Genomic DNA, 21,070 nt, shown 5'->3' with positions numbered 1-21,070 from the left:
AAAAAAAAAAAAAGAATCAGAGTTCACAGGAAAATGGAAAGAGTGTACAGAGGTCCTGTGTGTCCTTCCCCCAGGTTCCCCCAAAGGTCCCCCACACAGTACTCACTCACCAAGACGCCCTGTGCAGGCGGAGCACAAAACAACGGTAAATTCAGACAGGCACTAGGCTTTCACTGCACCTGACAAGGCACTAAGCACTGGAGATAAAAAGACAGTAAGCCACAGTTCCTGCTCCCCCAGCCGGGGAGTGATGATGAAACAGTGAAGGCAGCAGGACGAAGTACTATGGGAGGAAGGAGACGGGGCATGTGAGGCAGGTACTGAAAGAACAAAGTCCTCCAGCAGCAGGGGGAAGGCATACGAGGCAGAGAGGCAAAGGCGAGGACACACAAATGGGCACCGAGTGGGAGTGGACACAAGGAGGCAAGCAGAAAAAATGAGTAGTAGTTTAATGTTGCTTACGTGTAAATGGCACAACAGGAAGTGCTGAAAGAGAGAGGCTGCGAATAGACTGTGATGGCCCCAGAATGTTATTTACTAATGGGAAATTTCAAAAAACACACAAAACTAGACAAAACAGTTTACTGATCCCTCATTATGCTCCTCACCCAACTTCAACAACCATGAGTATTTGGCCATTTTGCTGCACTGCTACCTCCCTATTCCCCCATCCCCATCCCTGAAACTGGATTATTTAAGAAACAAATCTTGGGCACAGCATCATTCAATCCACAAATACTCCAGTATGTGTCTTTAAACTCTTAAAAACATACATGTGTGTATAACATCACGAAACTGTTATCAGACCTAAAACATTAAAAATTATCATCATCACCTCAAGGACATTAGGATGGCTACTATCCAAAAAAATCCAAAGTAACAAGTGTTGGCGAGGATGTGGAGGAACTGGAGCCCTCGCACACTGTTGGTGGGAACGAAACAGTACAATCTGCTATGAGTAACAGTACGGTAGTTCCTTGAAAAATTTAAAAACACTGATTTACCATATTATTCAGCAACATTGTTTCTAAAAGAATTCCATTTCCAAAAGCACTGAAAGCAAGTGCTTGACCAGATATTTGTAGACCACGTTCATAGCCCTTTCACCGGAGCCAAAAGGTCGAAGCAACCTAAGAGTCGATCAATGGATGAATGAATAAACAAAACGTGGCCTATCCATACAATGGAATATTATCCAGCTTCATGCTGACAGGAGAAAGCCTGACACAGGGCTCGAACTCATGAATCATGAGATCATGACTTGAGCCGAAGTCAGCCACTTAAGCGACTGAGCCACCCAGGCACGCCAGGGAGGGTTATTTTGGAATAATACTTGAGCTCACTTTAAAATCAGCAGATAATTAATTACTGATTACACCAGATCTTTCTAAAATCCTCTGGAACTCTATGATTCTGTGCAATCAGGCATTCATAGATAAATATGACAAAAATGCATTGGGAACTACTGAAAGCATAAACACCACGACCTTCTTGTGTATGAGGAAATCCTGACCTAATGGAGGGACCAAGTATGTAAGAGTGATACTCTTCCCTTCCAAAGCCACGCCCTCCTCCTGGGTCTTCTATCCCTTTCCCATGTGGCCTCTTTAAGGGTCTTGCTCATTCCATCACCTTTTCCTGTTTTCCATCCACCTCTCCTTTCCATATTTCCTCCCCTAAGCATTGGCAATACTCCATGCTCCCATCTTTTGGCCCCCATCCTACTCTACATACCATCTGGCTGAGTGTTAGGGTACAGCTAGACTGGGTTCAAACCTCAGTTTGGTTGCTTAATTGCTGTGTGCTCACAGGCAAATTACTAAGCATCTCAAGAAGCCCTGCTTCCTCATCGGAAGAAGAAGGGCTGCTGCCGCTGGGGTGGGGGGCGCCACTTCCTGGGGAGCTGTGAGGCACATTACTCTGGCTTACCGAGCAGCTGACACTGTCTCACCGTCAGCCCATCCCCTCCTTTCGCTTCGGAGCTTCTTCAAATAGGGGTCTCTACTTTGCCATATGCACCAAGGTGACCTCCTGGATCTTAAATCCAAGGGACACTTTTAAACTGTACTGACTTAACCTCTTTGAGGCACTGAACTCTGATGGCCACTCCTCCCTTCTCTAAATAGCTTCTCCCTTAAGGCCCGTGAGACGGCTCTCTGGATGGCTCTCTACGGCCGCCCTCTGCAGGCTGCTGCTTCTCCTGCTCCTCCTCCCGTGATGCTGCCCGCTGGACCTCTGTCCCCTTTCACTGCTGTCCTCTCCCTAGGTATCCCACCCACACTCAGGGCCTCGGCACAGAGGCCTGACAACCTGGCACAGAGCGGGCACTCAAATATTTACTGAGTGAACATTTCCCGGATCTTCATCTTTGTGCCCAGTCCTCTGTCCTGTGCTCTAGACTCTCACAGGAGACTAAACTGGGAATCTTACGTGGCCACATGGATGTTGGACAGGATGTCCTCCAAACTTGGCTCTTCCTCTCATGCTCACCCACTAGGCACAACAACTCAATTCCTGTCCTCTGCTGACTCTACCTCCTAAACTGATCTCCAGGGACAGATCCCTCCACACCACCACCACGCCTCCCTTTTAGTTCAACAGCTCATTTTTTTTTTAACCTGGATTACCAAAATAACTTCATGATGATCTATTTCTATGCTCTCTGTATTCTAACCCACCCTTCATGATGTTATCAGAATGATCTCTATAAAAACACATATCTGAACCATTTTTAAATCCCTTATTCCCCCTGCCCCCCTTACTCCAGTACTAAGGGCCTGTTTGATCTGATCCCCATGAGCCTTTCCATTTAATCCCCGCCATTCCCTTGGGGCCCCAACTTCATGTGAACTTTCAGGACTGAGAAAACACCTCTCCCCTGGTGCTCGCCTAGGAATCCTTTAAGATTTAGTTCAAACATCAACTCCTCTGTAGTACCGTTTCCCTGACCACTTGCCCCACACCCGGTCAAGTTCCTTACTCCATCCCTAGCACACTAACAAAGCGCTGTACGCACGGCTTATATTCCACACTCACAGTTAAGCGCTCGAGTCATACCGTAAATACGTAAATACGCACTCATCTGTTTCTCTGCATCACCAGCACCCCCGCCCCGCCCGTCTGTGGAAGACAAGAGCCTTGCCCTTCGTGCCCAGCGCCAGCAAGTCACAGGTACCCAACGACTGTTTCCAGATTAACTCTCCCTCCTTCCCCACGACCCCCTTTCACGGTCACTCGGCTGTTCTTTAGCCTCAAGCACATCTGTATTTCAGTTTCACGGGTCTCTGTGCCCAGTAACGGAGGTTCACAACAACCTACAGGGTCCATGCTGTACTATTATCCCCAATTTCTCTTTTTCTTTTTTTATTAAAGAATTTTTTTTTAATTTTTTTTTTATGTCTTTTATTTATTATTTTGGAGAGACAGAGAGAGACAGTGCGAGCAGGGGAAGGTCAGAGAGAGAGGGAGACACAGAATCTGAAGCAGGCTCCAGGCTCTGAGCTGTCAGCCCAGAGCCCGACATGGGGCTCGAACCCACAAACTGTGAGATCATGACCTGAGCTGAAGCCGGCCGCTTAACCAACTGAGCCACCCAGGCGCCCCTATTAAAGAATTTTTTTAACGTTTTTTATTTATTTTTGAGAGAACGTGAGCAGGGGAAGGTCAGAGAGAGAGGGAGATACACAATCTGAAGCAGGCTCCAGGCTCTGAGCTAGTGGTCAGCACAGAGCCTGATGCGGTGCTCAAACCCATGAACCGTAAGATCATGACCTGAGCCGACGCCGGATGCTTAAGCGACTGAGCCACCCAGGCGCCCCATATTACCCCCAATTTCAAGATCAAGGCACCGAGGCCTAAAGAAATTAAACCACCTGGAAAGTGAGCACTAAACCGGGATTTGAACACAGATTTATTTCATTCAAAGTCATTCCCAAAGTCTAACTTATGCGACTCAATCAAATGTGTCTCTTTTTCATCTCAAAACTTCCTAGAGTCTTCTCTTCCTCTTCTCTGAAAGGAAAATCTCTCTCCTTGCAAATGTTGACTGCGTTCAGCTGCACCTTCTTACTTCTGGATCTGCTTCATCTCAGACTTTCTCCCTTCAAATTATTCCTCTCCAGAAGCACCTGGCTGGCTCAGTTGGCATAACATGTGACTCTGGATCTTGAGATCGAGAGTTTGGGCCCCACAGTGGGTGTAGAGCTTACTTAAAAAAAAAAAAAATCCCTGGAGTGCCTGGATGGCTCAGTCAGTTAAGCATCCAACTTCTGCTCAGGCCATGATCTCATGGTTCATGGGTGCAAGCCCCATATCGGGCTCTCTGTTGTCAGTGCAGAGCCCACTTTGGATCCTCCATCTCTCTCTCTCTCTGCCCCTCATCTGCTCACTCGCTCTCACTCTCTCTCACTAAAAAATAAACATTTTTCAAAAAGTATTCCCCTCCTCACCTCAAAATAACTTCAGTATGTTGTTCTAGAGCTGGTTCTCCAAGTGTGGTCCTAGCCCAGCAGCATCGGCATCACCTGGCAATCACCTATTAAGATGCCATTCTCAGGCACTACTCCAGATGCCCGGAGTCAGAGACTCAGGGTCAGGCCCAGGAAACAGTTTTAAACAAGCCTTCCAGGTGTTAACGACATCAAAAATAAACAGGTGAAGCTAATTTTAATAACATGTTTAAACCCAATATATTACCACTTTGAAAGTAATTAATATTTTAAGAGGAGATATTTTGCATCCTTTTTGATTAGAAGTTTTCAAAATTCAGTGTTTTTTATATTGGGCACGATACAATTTGGACTTAGCACACTTCAAGCGTGTGACAGCCCTCCGTGGCTGGTGGCTACTGTACTGGACGGAGCTGCTCTAGAAACCGACCTTGAGTGTAAGTTCTCAGGACAGTCGGAGACAAAAGGGAGCACCCCTGAGCCGGCTGCCTGCTTCAAGCAGCAGGCTCCCCACAGCACATCAGACTCCTCCTTGAAGTCTGCTCTCCTGCATCAGGAAACCTGAAGTTCAACACACCAGGTGCCCTTGTGCACAGTCTGCTTCTCTGCCGAAGGCTTCAACCTTGCCTTTCTGTTTCTCCCAAACTCCTTCTCATGATCTTAGTCAACGTACTCTGCAAAAAGCTCCTGAGCGCGCACTGACTCAGCCACCATCTGGGTTCTGGGATACAGCAGAGAACAAAACAAAGCCGCTGTTCTCCTGGAACCTACATTCTAATTGGCTTCTGCTTCCAAGTAAATAAAGCACAGAAAGGGCATTTGCGGGGCTTACGATTTTAAAGAAGGTACTCAAGAAAGGCTTCAAGAGCACGAGCAGTTTGCGCCAAAGTCGGCAGGAGATGAGAGAGTGCACCATGGCAAAATCTCCGGAAGTGAGTCCGGGCTGAGGGGGGAGTGTGTCTGGTGGTGGTGGTGGTGGTGGTGGTGGTGTGGGAGGGGAAAGCATGCTGAGATGATGGCGGCGGGACCCGGAGGAGGGAAGAGAGTGAAATCGAGAGAGAGCAGGAGGGACTGGGTGCCAGCCTGCACAGGGCAGTCTAGCCAGGTGGACCCTGGCTAAGGATTTGCCTCACCCTTAAATGAGATGGAAAACTGTGCAGGGAACAAGCTCATTCCTACTGCTGCACAGAAAGCGGACTGCAGGAGGGCCAGGGCAAACAGGGAGACTGACTAGGAGGCAATATTCTAGGTAAAAACAAAACGACTGCTTAAACCAGGGTGGTAGTGAAGTGGTCAATTCTGGATGTGTGCTGAACATGCAGCTGCTGAGGTTTGTTGAGGGGGCTTGGCCCAAGGGAGAACAGTGTCCCTGGCAGGTCCGTGTGTGGCTGATGGCAGATGGCAGCAGAGCGGTCCTGATAAACTCTCGGGCTGGTGACCGGGAGAGGCCATGGGTCTGTGCGGTTAAGGATGGGGGCTGGTGGAGAGGCGGCTGTTCCAGGAGCACAGGGAGCTGGGGGCATCCCCCCGCACTTAACAGCAGAGAGCACGTACTACCCACACCCTAACGTCTTCGGCAAGTCCCAAAGGTGACTGGAGAGTTTGCCGCTAGGTTTTTGTACAGTCCTCGGCATGGCACATATGACACAGTGCAGTGATGGCTGGTCTCCACATCTGTCTGTCAGCTCCTAGGGCAGGGTCACTCCCTCGTTCACCTGTCTTTCTAGCACCAGAATGAGACCTGACTCATCACCAGTGTTCAGTAAACAGCTCTTCTAAATTCTGCCTGTTGGTTGGGACTGGCTAGTTTGCCAAACCAAAACAACACCCCATGGTTGACTAGGTCTTCCGGCAAAAGTTCATACCTGATTATAGACGTTTATGAAGAAATCTCCCAGGGGTGGCCCTGGCTGGCTCAGTTGGAAGAGATTCTTGATCTTGGGGTCTTGAGTTCAAGTTGGGTGCATTACTTTAAAATATATACATACATATAAACATACATACACAATATCTCCTAAACCAACAAGAACTGTTTACTAAGCACCTTTTCTGTGCAAGGCACAGCAACTCTGTGAAGCAGCTGCTGTTTTCAGTATTTTACTGGGAAGGGAACTAAGGCTTGGAGAGAGTAAGCAGAGTAAGCAGAGCAAAGAGGAGGAGGATCAGAGGTGACTCTAGCTCAGAGGCAATGCCATAGTGTACACGTGTGTTTGCGTGCATGCGCACGCGCGCGCGCGTGTGTGTGTGTGAGAGAGAGAGTGAGAGAGAGAGAGAGAGAGAGAGAGAGAGAGAGAGAGAGAGAGAGAGAGAGAACTCCTGAAGACACAGTGGAGAGCAGTGAGGGGCATGAGCTACACACACATCCACCTGCAGTGTCACTGCTCCCGGGGCGGCTGGCTGCCTGCCATACTGAGGACTGGCATAGTCCCCAGAATCACATATATTCTGAACTTTTGACATGACAACTTATACAGGCTGCACACATGTGATCAACTTGCAGCCCACACCCCAAATTACCACCCAGACTCTAAACTTTCTCGAATAAAACCACGGAGGTAGAATAGAAAACCTGAGGCAACTTGAGGTGGAAACCATACATGGAATCAATGCAACATTAACAGTACACCTCTTAGGCAATGCTCCAAAGGGGCTGCAGTTCAAGACCTCTGCATGTTTGGAATTGTGGGTTAGCTCCACACTCGATGTCCCCTGCCACTCCTCTACAACTGCTTGGGCAAGGTCACCAATGAGGCCCACGTGACTAAATGCAATTTCTCAGCTACTCAGCCCAGCAGGGGCTCTCCTGATCCAGAATCAGAAAACAGGATCTCAAAAATCAGAAACTCTTGATTCATCCCTAAAACCTCAATCAACCAATCACTATAGCCTGTTCATTTTACCCTTCTCAATATCTCTGGAATCAGGCCTTCTCCTCTGTTCCACACTGCCATTTTCTAGCTCCTCCTAATCATGTCTTGCCTAGACCAATAAAATAGCCCTTCTCTACTACCTATGATCAACCCCAATCCCACAATCAGTTAAGCGTCTGACTGGCTCAGGTGATGATCTCATAGTCTGTGGGTTTGAGCCCCTTGTCAGGCTCTGTGCTGACAGCACAGAGTCTGGAGCCTGCTTCAGATTCTGTGTCTCCCTCTCTCTCTGACCCTCCCCAGCTCACTCTCTGCCTCTCTCAAAATAAAAATAAAGACATAAAAAATTTTTTTAACTAAAAAATAAAAAAACAGAATTTGGAAGGCACTGTACTGTCTTTTTGCTTCATACATTGCTGTTGTGAAGTCCAAAGCGATTCTGATACTTGATATATGACCTAGTACACTCTCTACCCTAGAAACTTGTAGTCGTTTCTTTAAACTCAACTCAAATTTTATGACTGGTGTTGAGTCTGTTTTCTTCCCCATTACTCAGCACACAGTGTGCCCTCTGAATTTAACAACTCCTGTCCTTCAAATCTCAAATTATTTTATTAATCATTTCCTACCTTGTTTTCTCTTTTCCTGTAATTTTTTAAAGTTTATTTTGTGAGAGAGAGAGAGAGAGAGAGAGAGAGAGAGAGAGAGAACACGTGTACACACAAGCAGGGGAGGGGCAGAGAGAAGAAGAGACAGAATCCCACACAGGCTCTGTGCCATCAGCACAGGACCATGTGAGGGGCTCGAACTCACAAACCCTGAGCTCATGAACTGAGCCACCCAGTGCCCCTCTTCCTGTAATTCTATTATTCAGTTGTTGGACCTCCTACCCTATTGTTTTCTTTTCTATTTTCCATCTGTTTTGTCTTTTTTTTTTCTTTACTTTTTGGGAAAATTCCTATTTCATATGTATAGATCATGCATATATACTTCATATTTTAAAAAACATTTCCAAGATTTTGCTCTCTGAATTTTTCAAAATTGTTACTGCATATATGTAATACATCCTCTTAATCTCTCTCAATAATATTTTATTGGCCAAAATAAGTCCTATGTCCAAGCCCCAAATCAAAGGATGGAGAGGCATACTCTGTCTGCTATGAAGCTATGCCAGGAGTGTGGCTTTACAATATGATCTACAGGGTGCACTGAGACCAAACACCTAACTGACCCCCCGACAACTAAGGGATATGACATACTCCCATCAACAACAGCAACTCCTTTTAGCAGCGATAAAGGATAAAAGTCAGGGGACAGGCCATCAGTAAGCAAGGAGAAGTATATTTAAAAAGTGCCCTAGGGGTGCCTGGGTGATTCAGTTGGTTGAGTATCCGGCTCTTGACTTCAGTTTAGGTCATAATCTCATGGTTCATGAGATCAAGCCCTGCATCAGGCTCTGTACTGATGAAGCAGAGCCTACTTGGGTCCCCCCCCCTTCACCGTCCACTGATGCTCTATCTCAAAATAAACAAATAAAGTTAAAAAAAAAGTGCCCCTAGTATTTCTGCATATATAGCAGAAGAGTGTGTCTTTACTATACTAAAAAATGTATTAACTGGCAATTTATTCCCCAAAAAACTAATTTTTGTAAAGTTCTTTCCCATGTGTGATCTTATCTGCAGAACCTAAATGGCGCAGTGGAAAGCCACACACTTCCATGCTAGACTTTGGTTTCGATTCTTGTCCTCCCACTGACCTGGCAACCTTGGCGTGTTAACCTAGGAGCCCCCTTTCCTCACAAGTGAAAGTGGATGCAAATAATATCTGCCACATGAGATTGCTGTGGGGACTAAATACATTTAAAGAGTCCAGTCCTTTTAAAATTTTCTTTTGACCCGACGAGCTTGACCACTTGTACCAAAGCAGATCCGACCGGATGCCATGACCCTACAGCTGGCACATCCCACAGGAGTACCCGGGGACGCTGCAGGCGGAATCCTACCATGGCTGCCCCTCTACACAGCAGCCCTCCTGCAGCCCGCCCAGGGCTTCCTTAATGGAAAGGTCCTGATCGCCACCAGCCGATCAGCAACACGGAGTCTCTGCTTTCCAGTTACAGAAGAGGTGGTCTCGGGTCTTCTGGCTTTAAAACAACCACCTTAGTTCTCCCCCCTAAACCACATCCCTCAGAGCCTGGACTGTGTTAGACTGGGTGTTCTGCCTGGAGGTAAACTTTTCCACTTAGTTTACAATCTCTCTGGTCTCTTAGAATTTTTTTTTTCCCTTAACATCTTTTAAAGATGATGAAGCTGGAGCAAAAAAGTGCCATGCCTAAAAGTGCCATACAATTACTGTAAGCCAAAACTGTCACTGCATTCACGTTTTTTCATTCTAGGCCCATAACCAGCTTCATCCATTTTGCATACAAATCTTGAACTACCTTCTTTCCCGGAGATATAGGGAAGACATACTTTATTTTTTTTTTAGTTTTGTTTAGGTTACAAATTTTTACTCATAACTATACTGTAATAAAAATGCAATACAACAATAGACACATAGGAAGTTTTCCTTGTTTTAGATTTAAGCAGAGGATCACAGAATCTCACATCTTTCCTTGACTGTCTTTTAAATGAGTCTGCTCTCTATAATTCTGCTGATATGCCCTTAATTAAGACTCCCTTAAATTGCAGGGTGCCTGGGTGGCTCAGTCAGTTAAGCATCCGACTCTTGATTTCGGCTCAGGTCATGATCTCACGGTTTGTGGGATTGAGTATTGTGTTGAGCTATGTGCGAAGAGCTCACAGCCTGCTTGGGATTCTCTCTCTCCCTCTCTCTCTCTGCCCTCCCCTGCTTGTGCTCTATTAAAATAAATTGACAAAAACATAAAAAAAAAAGAATCCCTTAAATTGCTAGAACATCTTTAGGACATATGGTTTGGAAAACGATAGCTTTAAACTTACAGCTAATTTTTAAAAACCTGTGATAAAAACCTGTATCATAAAGTATAGCATGAAATCTCAACTTTTTTTAAGCATATAGTACATGTTGTATAACTGATCTCTAGAACTTTTTCATCTTGCAAAACTGAAACTCTGTATTCAATAAACAGCTCCCCCACCCTCTTCCCTTCAGCTCCTGGCAACTACCATTCTGCTTCCTAAGAGTCTGACTATTTTAGGTATCTCATACAAGTGGAATCATGCAGCATTTGCCTTTTTTGCAACTAGCATACTTCACTTAGCATAATGGTCTCAAGGTTCATCTCCGTTTTAACAGATGACAGGACTTCCTTCCTTTTTAAGGCTGAGTACTATTTCATCGTATGTATACACATTTGCTTCATCTACTCCTCTGCTGATAGACACTTAGACGGCTACTGTGAACAATACTGCAATGAACACGGGACTACAAACCAGGGCCTATAGTCTTACCTTTTACCAACTCCACTTGTGAAATGATCCCAGCCTAAAAACATACAGCTTATGATTCAGTTCAGAGTTCCATCCACAGTATCACTGAGCAAATGCCTGCTGACTATCAAATATGGGGCAGGTGCTAGACTCTTGGTCTTGCTCTCAGTTGGCTCACAGTCTAATGGTGAGCAGCAAACATACTAACTGAAGCTCAATGTGGTGCTCGTGACAGAGGCTGAGTACCCAGTCCAGCTTGAGAAGGACTTGTAAGGAGTCCTGGAAAAGATGACACAGGAACAGAATTCTGAACGCTACGGAGCTGTCAGACATGACAAGACTGGGGCCAGACAGAATTTAGGCAATTTTCAAAGAACTGCATTCAGGGGCACCTGGGTGGCTTAGTCAGTAAAGAGTGACTCCTGATTTCAGCTCAGGACATGATCTCAGTTTGTGAGTTCAGACTGAGCTCCACATTGGGCTCTGCACTGGCAGTGTGGAGCCTGCTTGGGATTTTCTCTCTCCCTCGCCCTCTGCCCTTTCTGTGCTCACCCACATGTGCTCTTCCTGTCTCTCTCTCTCTCAAAATAAATAAATAAACACTAAAAAAGAAAAAAGAACGACAGTCCAAGCATCTGGGGGCTTGTGAGACGGTGGCACACAGGCTTCATCCCCATGGTACCAGATGCCACATCACTAGCACGCCGTTCCATCAGCTCCACGTGTTCACCATCCTCTCCTGCTGCTTGGCCACGCACAATCGTTCTCCGCTGACCTTAGGGCCTTGAGCACTTACATAGCCAATGTCTGGTTTGTGAGCTAGGATGCTTTAAATTCAGACATACCACAGAGTAGGGAGCAGCTGTTGTGATATCTTCCATGTCTCAGGACACCTGGGTGGCTCTTAGTCAGTTGAGCATCTGACTTCAGCTCGGGTCATTATCTCACAGTCCGTGAGCCCGAGCCCCACATTAGGCTCAGGCTCTGGGCTGGCAGCTCAGAGGCTGGAGTCTGCCTCGGATTCTGTGTCTCCCATTCTCTCACCCCTCTCCCACTCATGCTCTGTCTCTCTCTCTCTCAGTAACAAATAAACATTTAAAAAAATGTAAAAGAAAAAAAAGACATCATTCTTCCAACCTCAACTAATCAAAACACATACAGCTCTTTGAAGGAACGCTCCATGAGAAAGCAGAAAGAACATGGGTAAGCAATATGAAGACAATTCGTGTTATTTGGGAGGTGACAAAACTCATGACAAGACTGCATGCTCTTCATCTTTCTCCCTTACAATTCAGAAGTGAGATGGTAGTCGTGGGGATGTACATTACTAAGTGTGTATTTGGAAAAAGTCTGTTTTTCTGCCAGAAAGTGGAGTCTGATTTGACTGATTGATTTGACAGTAAAGATTGGTTTTGCCAGTTAGGTTACCTGATAAACACTTTCCACACTTTTCATATATTAAACAAGACACAGTTTGAAGGTTTTGGTAAAATATATATTTAAAGCAGATGAAAATATTTTAACAAAAATACTGTACTGACAAAGATGTATTGAAATGAGCAGGATTTTGATTCACCCAACCAATTCTGAGACTATGAGGTTAAACAAGGTACCTCTAAAAACACCAGGTCTACTCAATACTCAACTGATATTTACGTTATACTTCTCAGTAAATGAATAGGTGAATGACTAATGATGAAATTAAATCTTTCATAAACCAAAATGCTTCCGATTCCTTTAAAAAAAGTCCTTATTTAAATTCTAGTTAGTTAACATAGTGTTTTATTAGTTTCAGGTGTACAATATAGTGATTCAACACTTCCATACATCACCCTGTGCTCATCCCAAGTGCACTCCTTAATCCCCATCACCTGTTTCCCCATCCGCCTCATCCCCTCTGGTAACCATCAGTTTGTTCTCTAGAGTTGAGAGTTTGTTTCTTGAGTTCTCTTTCTTTTTCCCCTTTGCTTGTTTTGTGTCTTAAATCCCACATATGAGTGAAATCATACGGTATTTATCCTTCTCTGACTTATTTCACTTAGCATTATACTCTCTAGATCCAAGAGTATAATTTCCTTCTTTCTTTTGCATTTATGTGAGTAAGGATTTCTGGGGCTTAAATTTATAAAAACAGAAAACAGAAACAAAACGGAGGACTCTTCATTTGTCAACAATACTCACCCATGGTTACATGAACAAATCGAGGCAGCGCATACTTGTTTGTCTCACCAAGATAGGCATTTCTAATAAACTTATATTCTTTTTGCTTAATTATTTATAAAAATGTATAATGCATTTGTTGTTTGTTGGGACACCGGGGTGGTTCAGTTGGTTAAGCGTCCAACTTTGGCTCAGGTCATGGTCTCATGGTTTATGGGCTCCAGCCCCACGTTGGACTCTGTGCTGACAGCTCAGAGCCTGGAACCTGCTTCTGATTCTGTGTCTCCCTGTCTCGCTGGTCCTCCCCCTCTCAAGCTCTGTCTTTCTTTCAAAAATAAACATTGAAAAAAAAAAACCTTACTGAAAAAAGAAATATGTAACACCCAGAATCTTACAAATGCTACATATATTCTTTTGTATAAATTGACCTTTCTTTTTTATTTTTAAAATGTTTATTTATTTATTTATTTATTTATTTATTTTTGAGACAGAGACAGCATGCGAGAGGGAGGGGCAGAGAGACAGGGAGACACAGAATCCAAAGCAGGCTCCAGGCTCTGAGCTGTCAGCACAGAGCCGGACACGGGGCTCGAACCCATGAACATGAGCTCATGACCTGAGCCACCCAGACACCCCTAAATTAACCTTTCTTAAAAACTGCTGGGGCACCTGGGTGGCTTAGTTGGTTAAGCGTCCAGCTTCGGCTCAGGTCATGATCTCACGTTCGTGGGTTCGAGCCCCGTGTCGGGCTCTGTGCTGACAGCTTGGAGCCTGGAACATGCTTCCGATTCTGTGTCTCCCTTTCTCTCTGCCTCTCCCTGCTCATGCTATGTCTCTCTCTGTCTCAAAAATAAATAAAACATTAAAAAATTAAAAAAAACACTGCAAAAATACCCATAGAGCTTTATGGTCAAAGTAAATTGAAAACGCTTACATTTCCATTTTTATACCCTTTTTTTTGGTTGCCAAGAAGTTTGCCAGACTGATAAAAACTTTTTTTTTGGAGGAAAAGGAAGAATTTACAATTTCTATGAAATGGGCGCCTGGGTGGCTTAGCTGGTTAAGCGTATGACTCCTGGTTTTGGCTCAGGTTATCATCTCACATTTCGTGAGTTCAAGCCCCACATGGAGCTCTGTGCTGACAGCACGGAGCCCACCTGAGATTCTCTCTAACCTCTCTTTCTGCCCCTCCCTGAGTGCGTGCGTGCTTGCTCTCTCTCTTCTCAAAATAAACAAACTTAAAAAAAAAATTAAAAATTAAATTTCTACAAAAGAAAAGCACTTTAAATGGCTGATGAACGCATATTACTAAGGTATTCAGATTCCACAGGCTACATTTTAAAAAGTGATGTAACCATTTTATTTTTAAATGTTAATATTTATAATTCTCTGGAAGTTACATCCTCTGAAACTATAAATAGGATTTTCTGTCTTTTCTCCTTTTAAAATAGTTGATTCATATTGAATATATGTGGGACTTAGAAGGCTCTGTGTTAAACCCATTTCTTATTTCATATATTTCATTAATAAATCAAGTTATGGTAATTTAGTATACAGATAATCGACACAATGAATGCATTGATTTTTGAAAACCTTCAAAACCTGGGGTGAAAAGTTTTAGATGGCAACATAAAAATGTGTTGAGGAGGCTCACAGTGTTGCGAAATTATTTCATCCAAATGCCCAGCATCAAATATACGGTTTTCACCATGGCTCCTAACGTTCCAGCTTCATTTTCTAGCTTCTGGCAACTTAAAGCCCCAAATTCAAAAAACTACTCACAGTCAGAATTTTGTGCTTCTGTTTAGTTTCCCAAAGAGATCAAAATCCTATTAGATGTCCTATGATAAGAGCTCAAGTCCCTATGCATATTAGGGTATGAAAGGTTTGGAAAAGTCCTAAAGGAAACTGCTTATGGAGCTCCGGGATGGCTCAGTTGGTTAAATGTCCAACTTCTGATTTCGGATCAGGTCTTGATCTCACAGCTCCATGCTGACACTGTGGAGCCTGCTTGGGATTCTCTCTCTCTCTCCTTCTGCCCCTCCACCACTCTTTCGCATTCTCCCCCTTTCTCTCAAAAATAAATAAATAAACTTAAAAAATTTTTTTTAATTAAAGAAAAAGGTAAACTGTTTAAATTTGTTTCTCCAACTCTGGAACTTTTAATAGTCTGTGAAATTACTGTTCCTTGGAACACCTTTCCAGCAGTCTACAAAATCTTAGGACCTAGTTTAAAAGCTAAATCTTGGCGTGACTGGGTGGCTCAGTCAGTCTAACTCTTAATTTTGGCTCAGGTCATGATTCCAGGGTTGTGGGAACAAGACCCATCTCGAGCTCTGCACTGGGCATGGAGCCTGCTTGGAATTCTCTTTCTCCCTTGCCCTCTGCCCCTCCTTGCCCCGCCCCCCAAGATAAACTTTTAAAAAGTAAATCAATAAAATTCAATTTAAAATAATAAGTCAAATCTTTAAAGCCTTCAAGCTTCACCGGAGAGGTATCCCTCCGCCCGCATTCCCACAGGTTTGGCAGCCCTCAACGTGACTGTACAATTACTAGTGTACCACCTACTCCATATGAGGCTGCACGACCCAGGTCCAGGGCCACCATTGTTCCTGGCTCCCAGCAGGACCTCAAACTGTTGAACAAATGACCAATGGAAAGCTGGAAGAGCAGGAAAGGAGTGGGCGATGGGCAAATTCTCCTTCAGATGACTGGACTACAGGAAATACTCAGAAGGAACAGAAGATTGGCAGGAATCAAGAGTCCATTTTGAACATGTGGGAAATAAAAGTGGAAATGTCCAGTAGACAGGCAGAAATATGGATCTGAATCTTGGAAGACACATCTGGAGATTTAGCGAATCTTGTTTTATAGGTGGTCGATGAAGCCATGAAACGACATGACCCAGGAAAACAGGACTGAGTGGAAAGAGTAGAGGATGGAGTAACCTGAGGAACACCAATTAACTAAAAAGTGTGCAGGGGTGCCTGGGTGGCTCAGTCAGTTGAGCGTCCCACTTCAGCTCAGGTCAGGATCTCATGGTTCGTGGGTTCGAGCCCTACATCGGGCTCTGTGCTGACAGCTCAGAGCCTGGAGCCTGTTTGAGATTCTGTGTCTCCCTCTCTCTCTCTGATCCTCCCCTGCTCACTCTGTCTCTCTCTCAAAACATTAAATGTTTAAATAAATAAAACATTACAATTAAATAAAACATTTTTTAAAAGGTGTGCAAAGAAAGCTTCTCAAGCAAAACACTCAGAATCCCCCTCAATTCCTCCTCTCTCCTGCCCCCACTCCCCATCCAACTGACCTGGTCCATCACTGAGTCCTGTCACCTCTGCCTTTGGGAGCTATACCAAACCATCTCCTCTTCGTCTCCATTACTACTACCAGCCTGACTCTAGATCCCTGCAAAAGCCTTAACTGCACCCACTCTTGTGCACGCCACCCCCAAGCATTCTCCACATAGCACCAGAATGACCTTTAAAAAATAAGTCACACTGGGGCGCCTGGGTGGCTCAGACAGTTAAGCATCTGACTTCGGCTCAGGTCATGATCTCACAGTTCATGAGTTCAAGCCCTGAATCGAGCTCTCTGTTGTCAGAGTGAGGCCCTCTTCGGATCCTCTGTCCCCGGCTCTCCCTCTGCCCGCCTACCCCCCACTCATCCTCTCTCTCAAAACTAAATAAACATAATAAAAATAAGTCACACTTCTTAAAATCCTGCTAACTGTTCCCCACTGCACTTGATCTGGTCCTTCTTGCCTACTTCTCATACTAGCTGCCTCCCTGCTATGTGGCTCCAGCCACACTGACCTTTCTTCTGTTCTTCAGGCAAGCTCAGGATGTTCCTGCCTTAGAGACTTTGTGCTGGTAGTTTTCTCTAACTGGGATGTTCTCTTCGGAGACTTTCAGCTGACTGATGGACTCCTGTCAATCAGGTCCAAATAAAGATGAAGCATCTTATCTAAAGCTTGCTCCTATAAATCACCAGTATTACACTACTCTCTTAAGTTTTTCTTAGTGTTGTAACTAATACTACAAAAAATAATTTTTAAAATTATCAGTCTCTTTCTGGTAAAAGCAGGAGTTTTAATTTGCCTGCTCACTGCTGTATTCCTCTGGCCCACAGTAGGCACTCAAGTATTTGCTGCAAGAATTAATAAGGAAAGCAGGCGACTGAGAAAAAAACCCCAGAAAGCTGGAAAGAGAACCAGAAGAAAGTAGAAGCTAAGAGAAGAGTCTTGGGAAGAAGGAAGTCAAAAAGAATGATGACTAAGAAGCCACTGAATTTGGCAATTCCATCTTTGGTGCCATTTAAGGGGGGTAACTTCGGAAAAGTAGAAGAGGTAAAAGGCAGATTACAATGGGCTCATGAGTAAATGGGAAGTTCAAGGGGAAAGGGCAAAGGGAAGGAAAAAGTTGGAATACTATTTTGAGGGTGAGAAAGGACAAAAGAAAGGAGAATAACTGCCCATGTTTTCAAGCTGAAGGGAAGGACCCGATGGGAAAGGGGATACTAAAGATAAAAAAGGAAAGAGTGCCAGGACAAGGTCCCAGATGTTATAGGAAGAAATAGGATCCTAAAGCCACATTAGTCATCTTTTCTCTAAAACTATCCCGCATGATGACAGCACAATGTCTGTTTTACGTTCAGAAATACGTACTCCCTGGAAGTAATTTGTTACCTGCATAATTCTAACATTAGTTTGCTCTACCAAATCATTATTAAAATTCTATACGTTTTTCTTAACTCTTAGAAGGTACACTGGGGTGTCTGCAGTGGAGAGCTATGTGGTATGCACATATAGTGCTCTCATGCAGTTCAGAGAACAAAGATTTTTTTTTTTGAATGTTTTATTTATTTTTGATACAGAGAGAGACAAAGCATGCGAGGGGGAGGGGCAGAGAGAGAGGGACACAGAACTGGAAGCAGGCCCCAGGCTCTGAGCTAGCCGTCAGCACAGAGCCCGATGCGAGACTCGAACCCACAAACATGAGATCTGACCTGAGCCGAAGTCGGAGGCTTAACTGACTGAGCCACCCAGGCGCCCCAGAAAACAAAGGTTTAAAAGAGACAGAAAGACAGAGCTAGATGGATGAAGACAGAAGAGAAAGAGTGTGTGTGCAAATGATGAAGTAAATGGGGCACAACGTTGATAACGAGCAGAACACAAGTAAAAGGTGTAGAGAGGTCCTCTATACTATTTGTGTCATGGCTCAGTTGGGTAAGCATCCGACTCTTGACTTTTGGATCAGATTGTGATCTCACAGTTCATGAGATCAAGCCCCACACTGGGCTCTGTGCCAACGGTGTGGAGCCCGCTTGGGATTCTCTCTCCCTCTTTGCCCCTCCCCTGCTTGTGCTCACACACACACACTCTCTCTCTCTTTCTCAAAAATAAATAATAAACTTCAAAGAATTATTAAATTATGTACAAATAAAAAGTTAACAAGAGAAAGGGAAAGTTTTCATACCTAAACCAAGCAGGGAAGGCAACTGCCACAGATGGTTGGCACGCAACTGTCACACTTCTCCACAGACTGTCACAACTACTGAAGGAATAAGGAGAAGTGTAACAATGGTGGATAAAGGGATGAGGCAGAAACCTTTACAGCCTTTTACTAAAAGAAAATGTTCAAGATAATGCAAAAGACTATTCTCATTACAGAATGAATGCCTGTATCAAGTGGTTGGATAATCCCCTATAATCTAGCATACCCAATAAAAAGAAGTCAATCCTGTCATTGGAAAACAATCTGGTTTTTAATACACAGACAGCATAAAGAAAACCTAATAAGCCATTCCTTGACAAGTGGAATAGAAAAAAGTCTGAAGCACAGAATAAGCAGAGAGGGGCTGAGCCTGCTGTGGCGGGACAGCCTAAGAAAGGAAAAAACCTGAAGGCGAACTCTATTGTAAATCTGATCCCTTTTCAGTTTTACAAAGGGTTTGCTGATGGGAACTCCAATCGTGAAACAGCTGCCTGACAGTATTACAGTACATCTGGGAAAAAAGAATGGATCATATTCCCAATATAAGGGTATTAATTAGATCAAATACATTTAATAGAACTGTCAAAAATAACAATGACCAAGAGGCGCCTCCTCCTCTCCATCTCTCCCTGCAAAGCTGTGCTCCATCTCTTCACCAGAGTCCTATCCAGGCAAGGACGCTCTCCTCTCTGAACCAAAGAAGCCATTAAAAGGGAAAACACCACTGTTTTCTTAGTGATACTTCTCTCCCACTACTAGGCACCACTCCAAGGCTGAAGAGCTCAGGTAGAATCACTTGCGGACTGAAAAGGGTCTCCCCGCCCCCCGTCCTTGTAGGGAGGTGGAGGAGTACTTCCACTTTTAAGTTTCAACTCTTGAAATCTGGGGGTCAACGTTTCATGCGATAAGACATCAACATAACATTGACACTTTCAATCCCGGAGGAATGACTGACAAGCCAGATTCAAGTTCTCTTCAAACAGCGGGCCAAATTTCTTCCCAGTAAATCAGAACTAAAAATAACGTATAGGACGTAAGCTCTTGCTCTCACTACTAATATACTTAGTTCAAGGCAACTATTTGAGTATAAAGCTAGGATTTTTTATGCACTTTCGTTGTTTACTTAAATTGGAATGACTACCCACTACTCCTTAAAGGCTTTCCTTAAAACAAGAGTTGTCAGTAAAGCTGGATCATGAAATTAAGCCATTTTGCTTTTTGAGATTAGTGCATAAGAGCATAGATTACTGAGTAAAGTACTATGAAGTTTAATGTCACTCAGCAAACACACGCTGAGGGCCTAAGACGTGCACAGGACTCTGAGCCAAACCCCTCCCTGCCTGCCTCCCAGGGCTTACAGTCTAGTTGGCAAGACGTGGCCTAAAGTAGCACCACTATGTGCTAAAAGTAAATAGTGTAGACCATACCTTTTGTAAATGTTGGGACAAAGGAGAATTTGACTGTGAGTGAGGGTGGTCTGAAGCTAGTTCTAAAGAAGAGGAAGATGAGCTGAAGGATGGTAAGGGAGACAGGTCCGTCCTGCAGGCAGCCTTTCTGCTTATGAAATATGTTCATATCTGCACTCACTTGAGTCTTCTAAGAATCCTGGAGGTTAAGAAACTAAACACATCCACAGTTTACAGACAGGAATAGTGAGGTCCAGAAGACTGGACTACTCTCCATACAATAAGCAATGAAGTGTCCGGCAGCCCAGGGTAGGAGAGAATAAGGAAAAGAATTCAACCAGAGCATAGCACCCACAGCACTCAGAAAAGGGAGAAAGACTAATGGCCTAAAGACTAGTTATGGTAGAGTACAGCAATAGCCTAGGTGAGAGGTAATAAAGGCACAAGTTTTAAAAAAGACACAGAACAAACTCGATTTTTAACAGCTGCTTTAAATTTTAAGTTACCAAGAAAACACCACCACCACCACCACCACCACAATAACAGCAAAACACCTCTTATATGTCTTCCTTTCATAAATCAGTTTCAGGGAGCTACACCTCTAACCAACAAATTCCCTAACATCATCAAAGATTTTAAATAGACTTATAAATTAAAACGGGAATTGTCAACAATATTGCTGGGATCACAAGTTCACAAATTTCTAGACTGCCTAAACTCGCAATACTTTCTTGCCACTCACGAGCGGTATGATGCCTTTTACTATGATTTCCCAAGATTTCTGGATTTTTCCGTTCAGAACGGTTTAATTTACAGAACTGAAGGTCGACTTCTTTCCATATGTAAGCCCTGACTCTTCAAAGAGCAAGAACTCCACAGACCTTCGCAGAATAAATGAAGCCTCTATCAGAGGCAACACTTCAGCAGTCTGTTTCCCCAAGAAATTATCAAAATCTCAGAATCGAGTCCGGAACGACCACCTTTCAGCCACCATTCACCAGCCTTCCCAGCAGGGGCCTTAATGTGAGGTCCTTACGGTCATGTTTTCCCAAAGTAATGCCACAGTGCCATTTCCCGCAGATGACAGCTGCTAAGTCCCTGCCATGTCAGCCTCCCCCGAGCCAGACCCGAGGACTTGCGGGCACTGGGGAAGTCTCAAAGCGGCCAGGCGGCGTCATGGGCAGTCCGTGTCTTTCGGGCAAGGGCTGCTCCCCACGCCCTACTCACCGGGACGGAGCGGCCGTGCTCGGGGCCGTCGGTGGCGTCGAGGCGCGGGGCCGAGGC

General features: G+C 44.5%; 1 protein-coding gene across 1 annotated transcript in view; it reads right to left on the bottom strand.

Annotated features, from left to right (window-relative positions):
* The window catches only part of MAML1 (mastermind like transcriptional coactivator 1), a gene marked incomplete at its 5' end in the record, with an annotated part of 38,975 nt that extends 17,905 nt beyond the window's left edge, over nucleotides 1–21,070 (bottom strand). Inside the window, one exon of the mRNA XM_029941148.1 lies at nucleotides 21,014–21,070. Within this exon, the coding sequence (XP_029797008.1) occupies nucleotides 21,014–21,070 (57 nt within the window). The remainder of the gene's footprint in view (nucleotides 1–21,013) is intronic.

Source organism: Suricata suricatta, chromosome 6 (genome assembly GCF_006229205.1).
Source record: "Suricata suricatta isolate VVHF042 chromosome 6, meerkat_22Aug2017_6uvM2_HiC, whole genome shotgun sequence".
Lineage (NCBI taxonomy): Eukaryota > Metazoa > Chordata > Mammalia > Carnivora > Herpestidae > Suricata > Suricata suricatta.
This window is presented reverse-complemented; position numbering and strand designations above follow the sequence as displayed.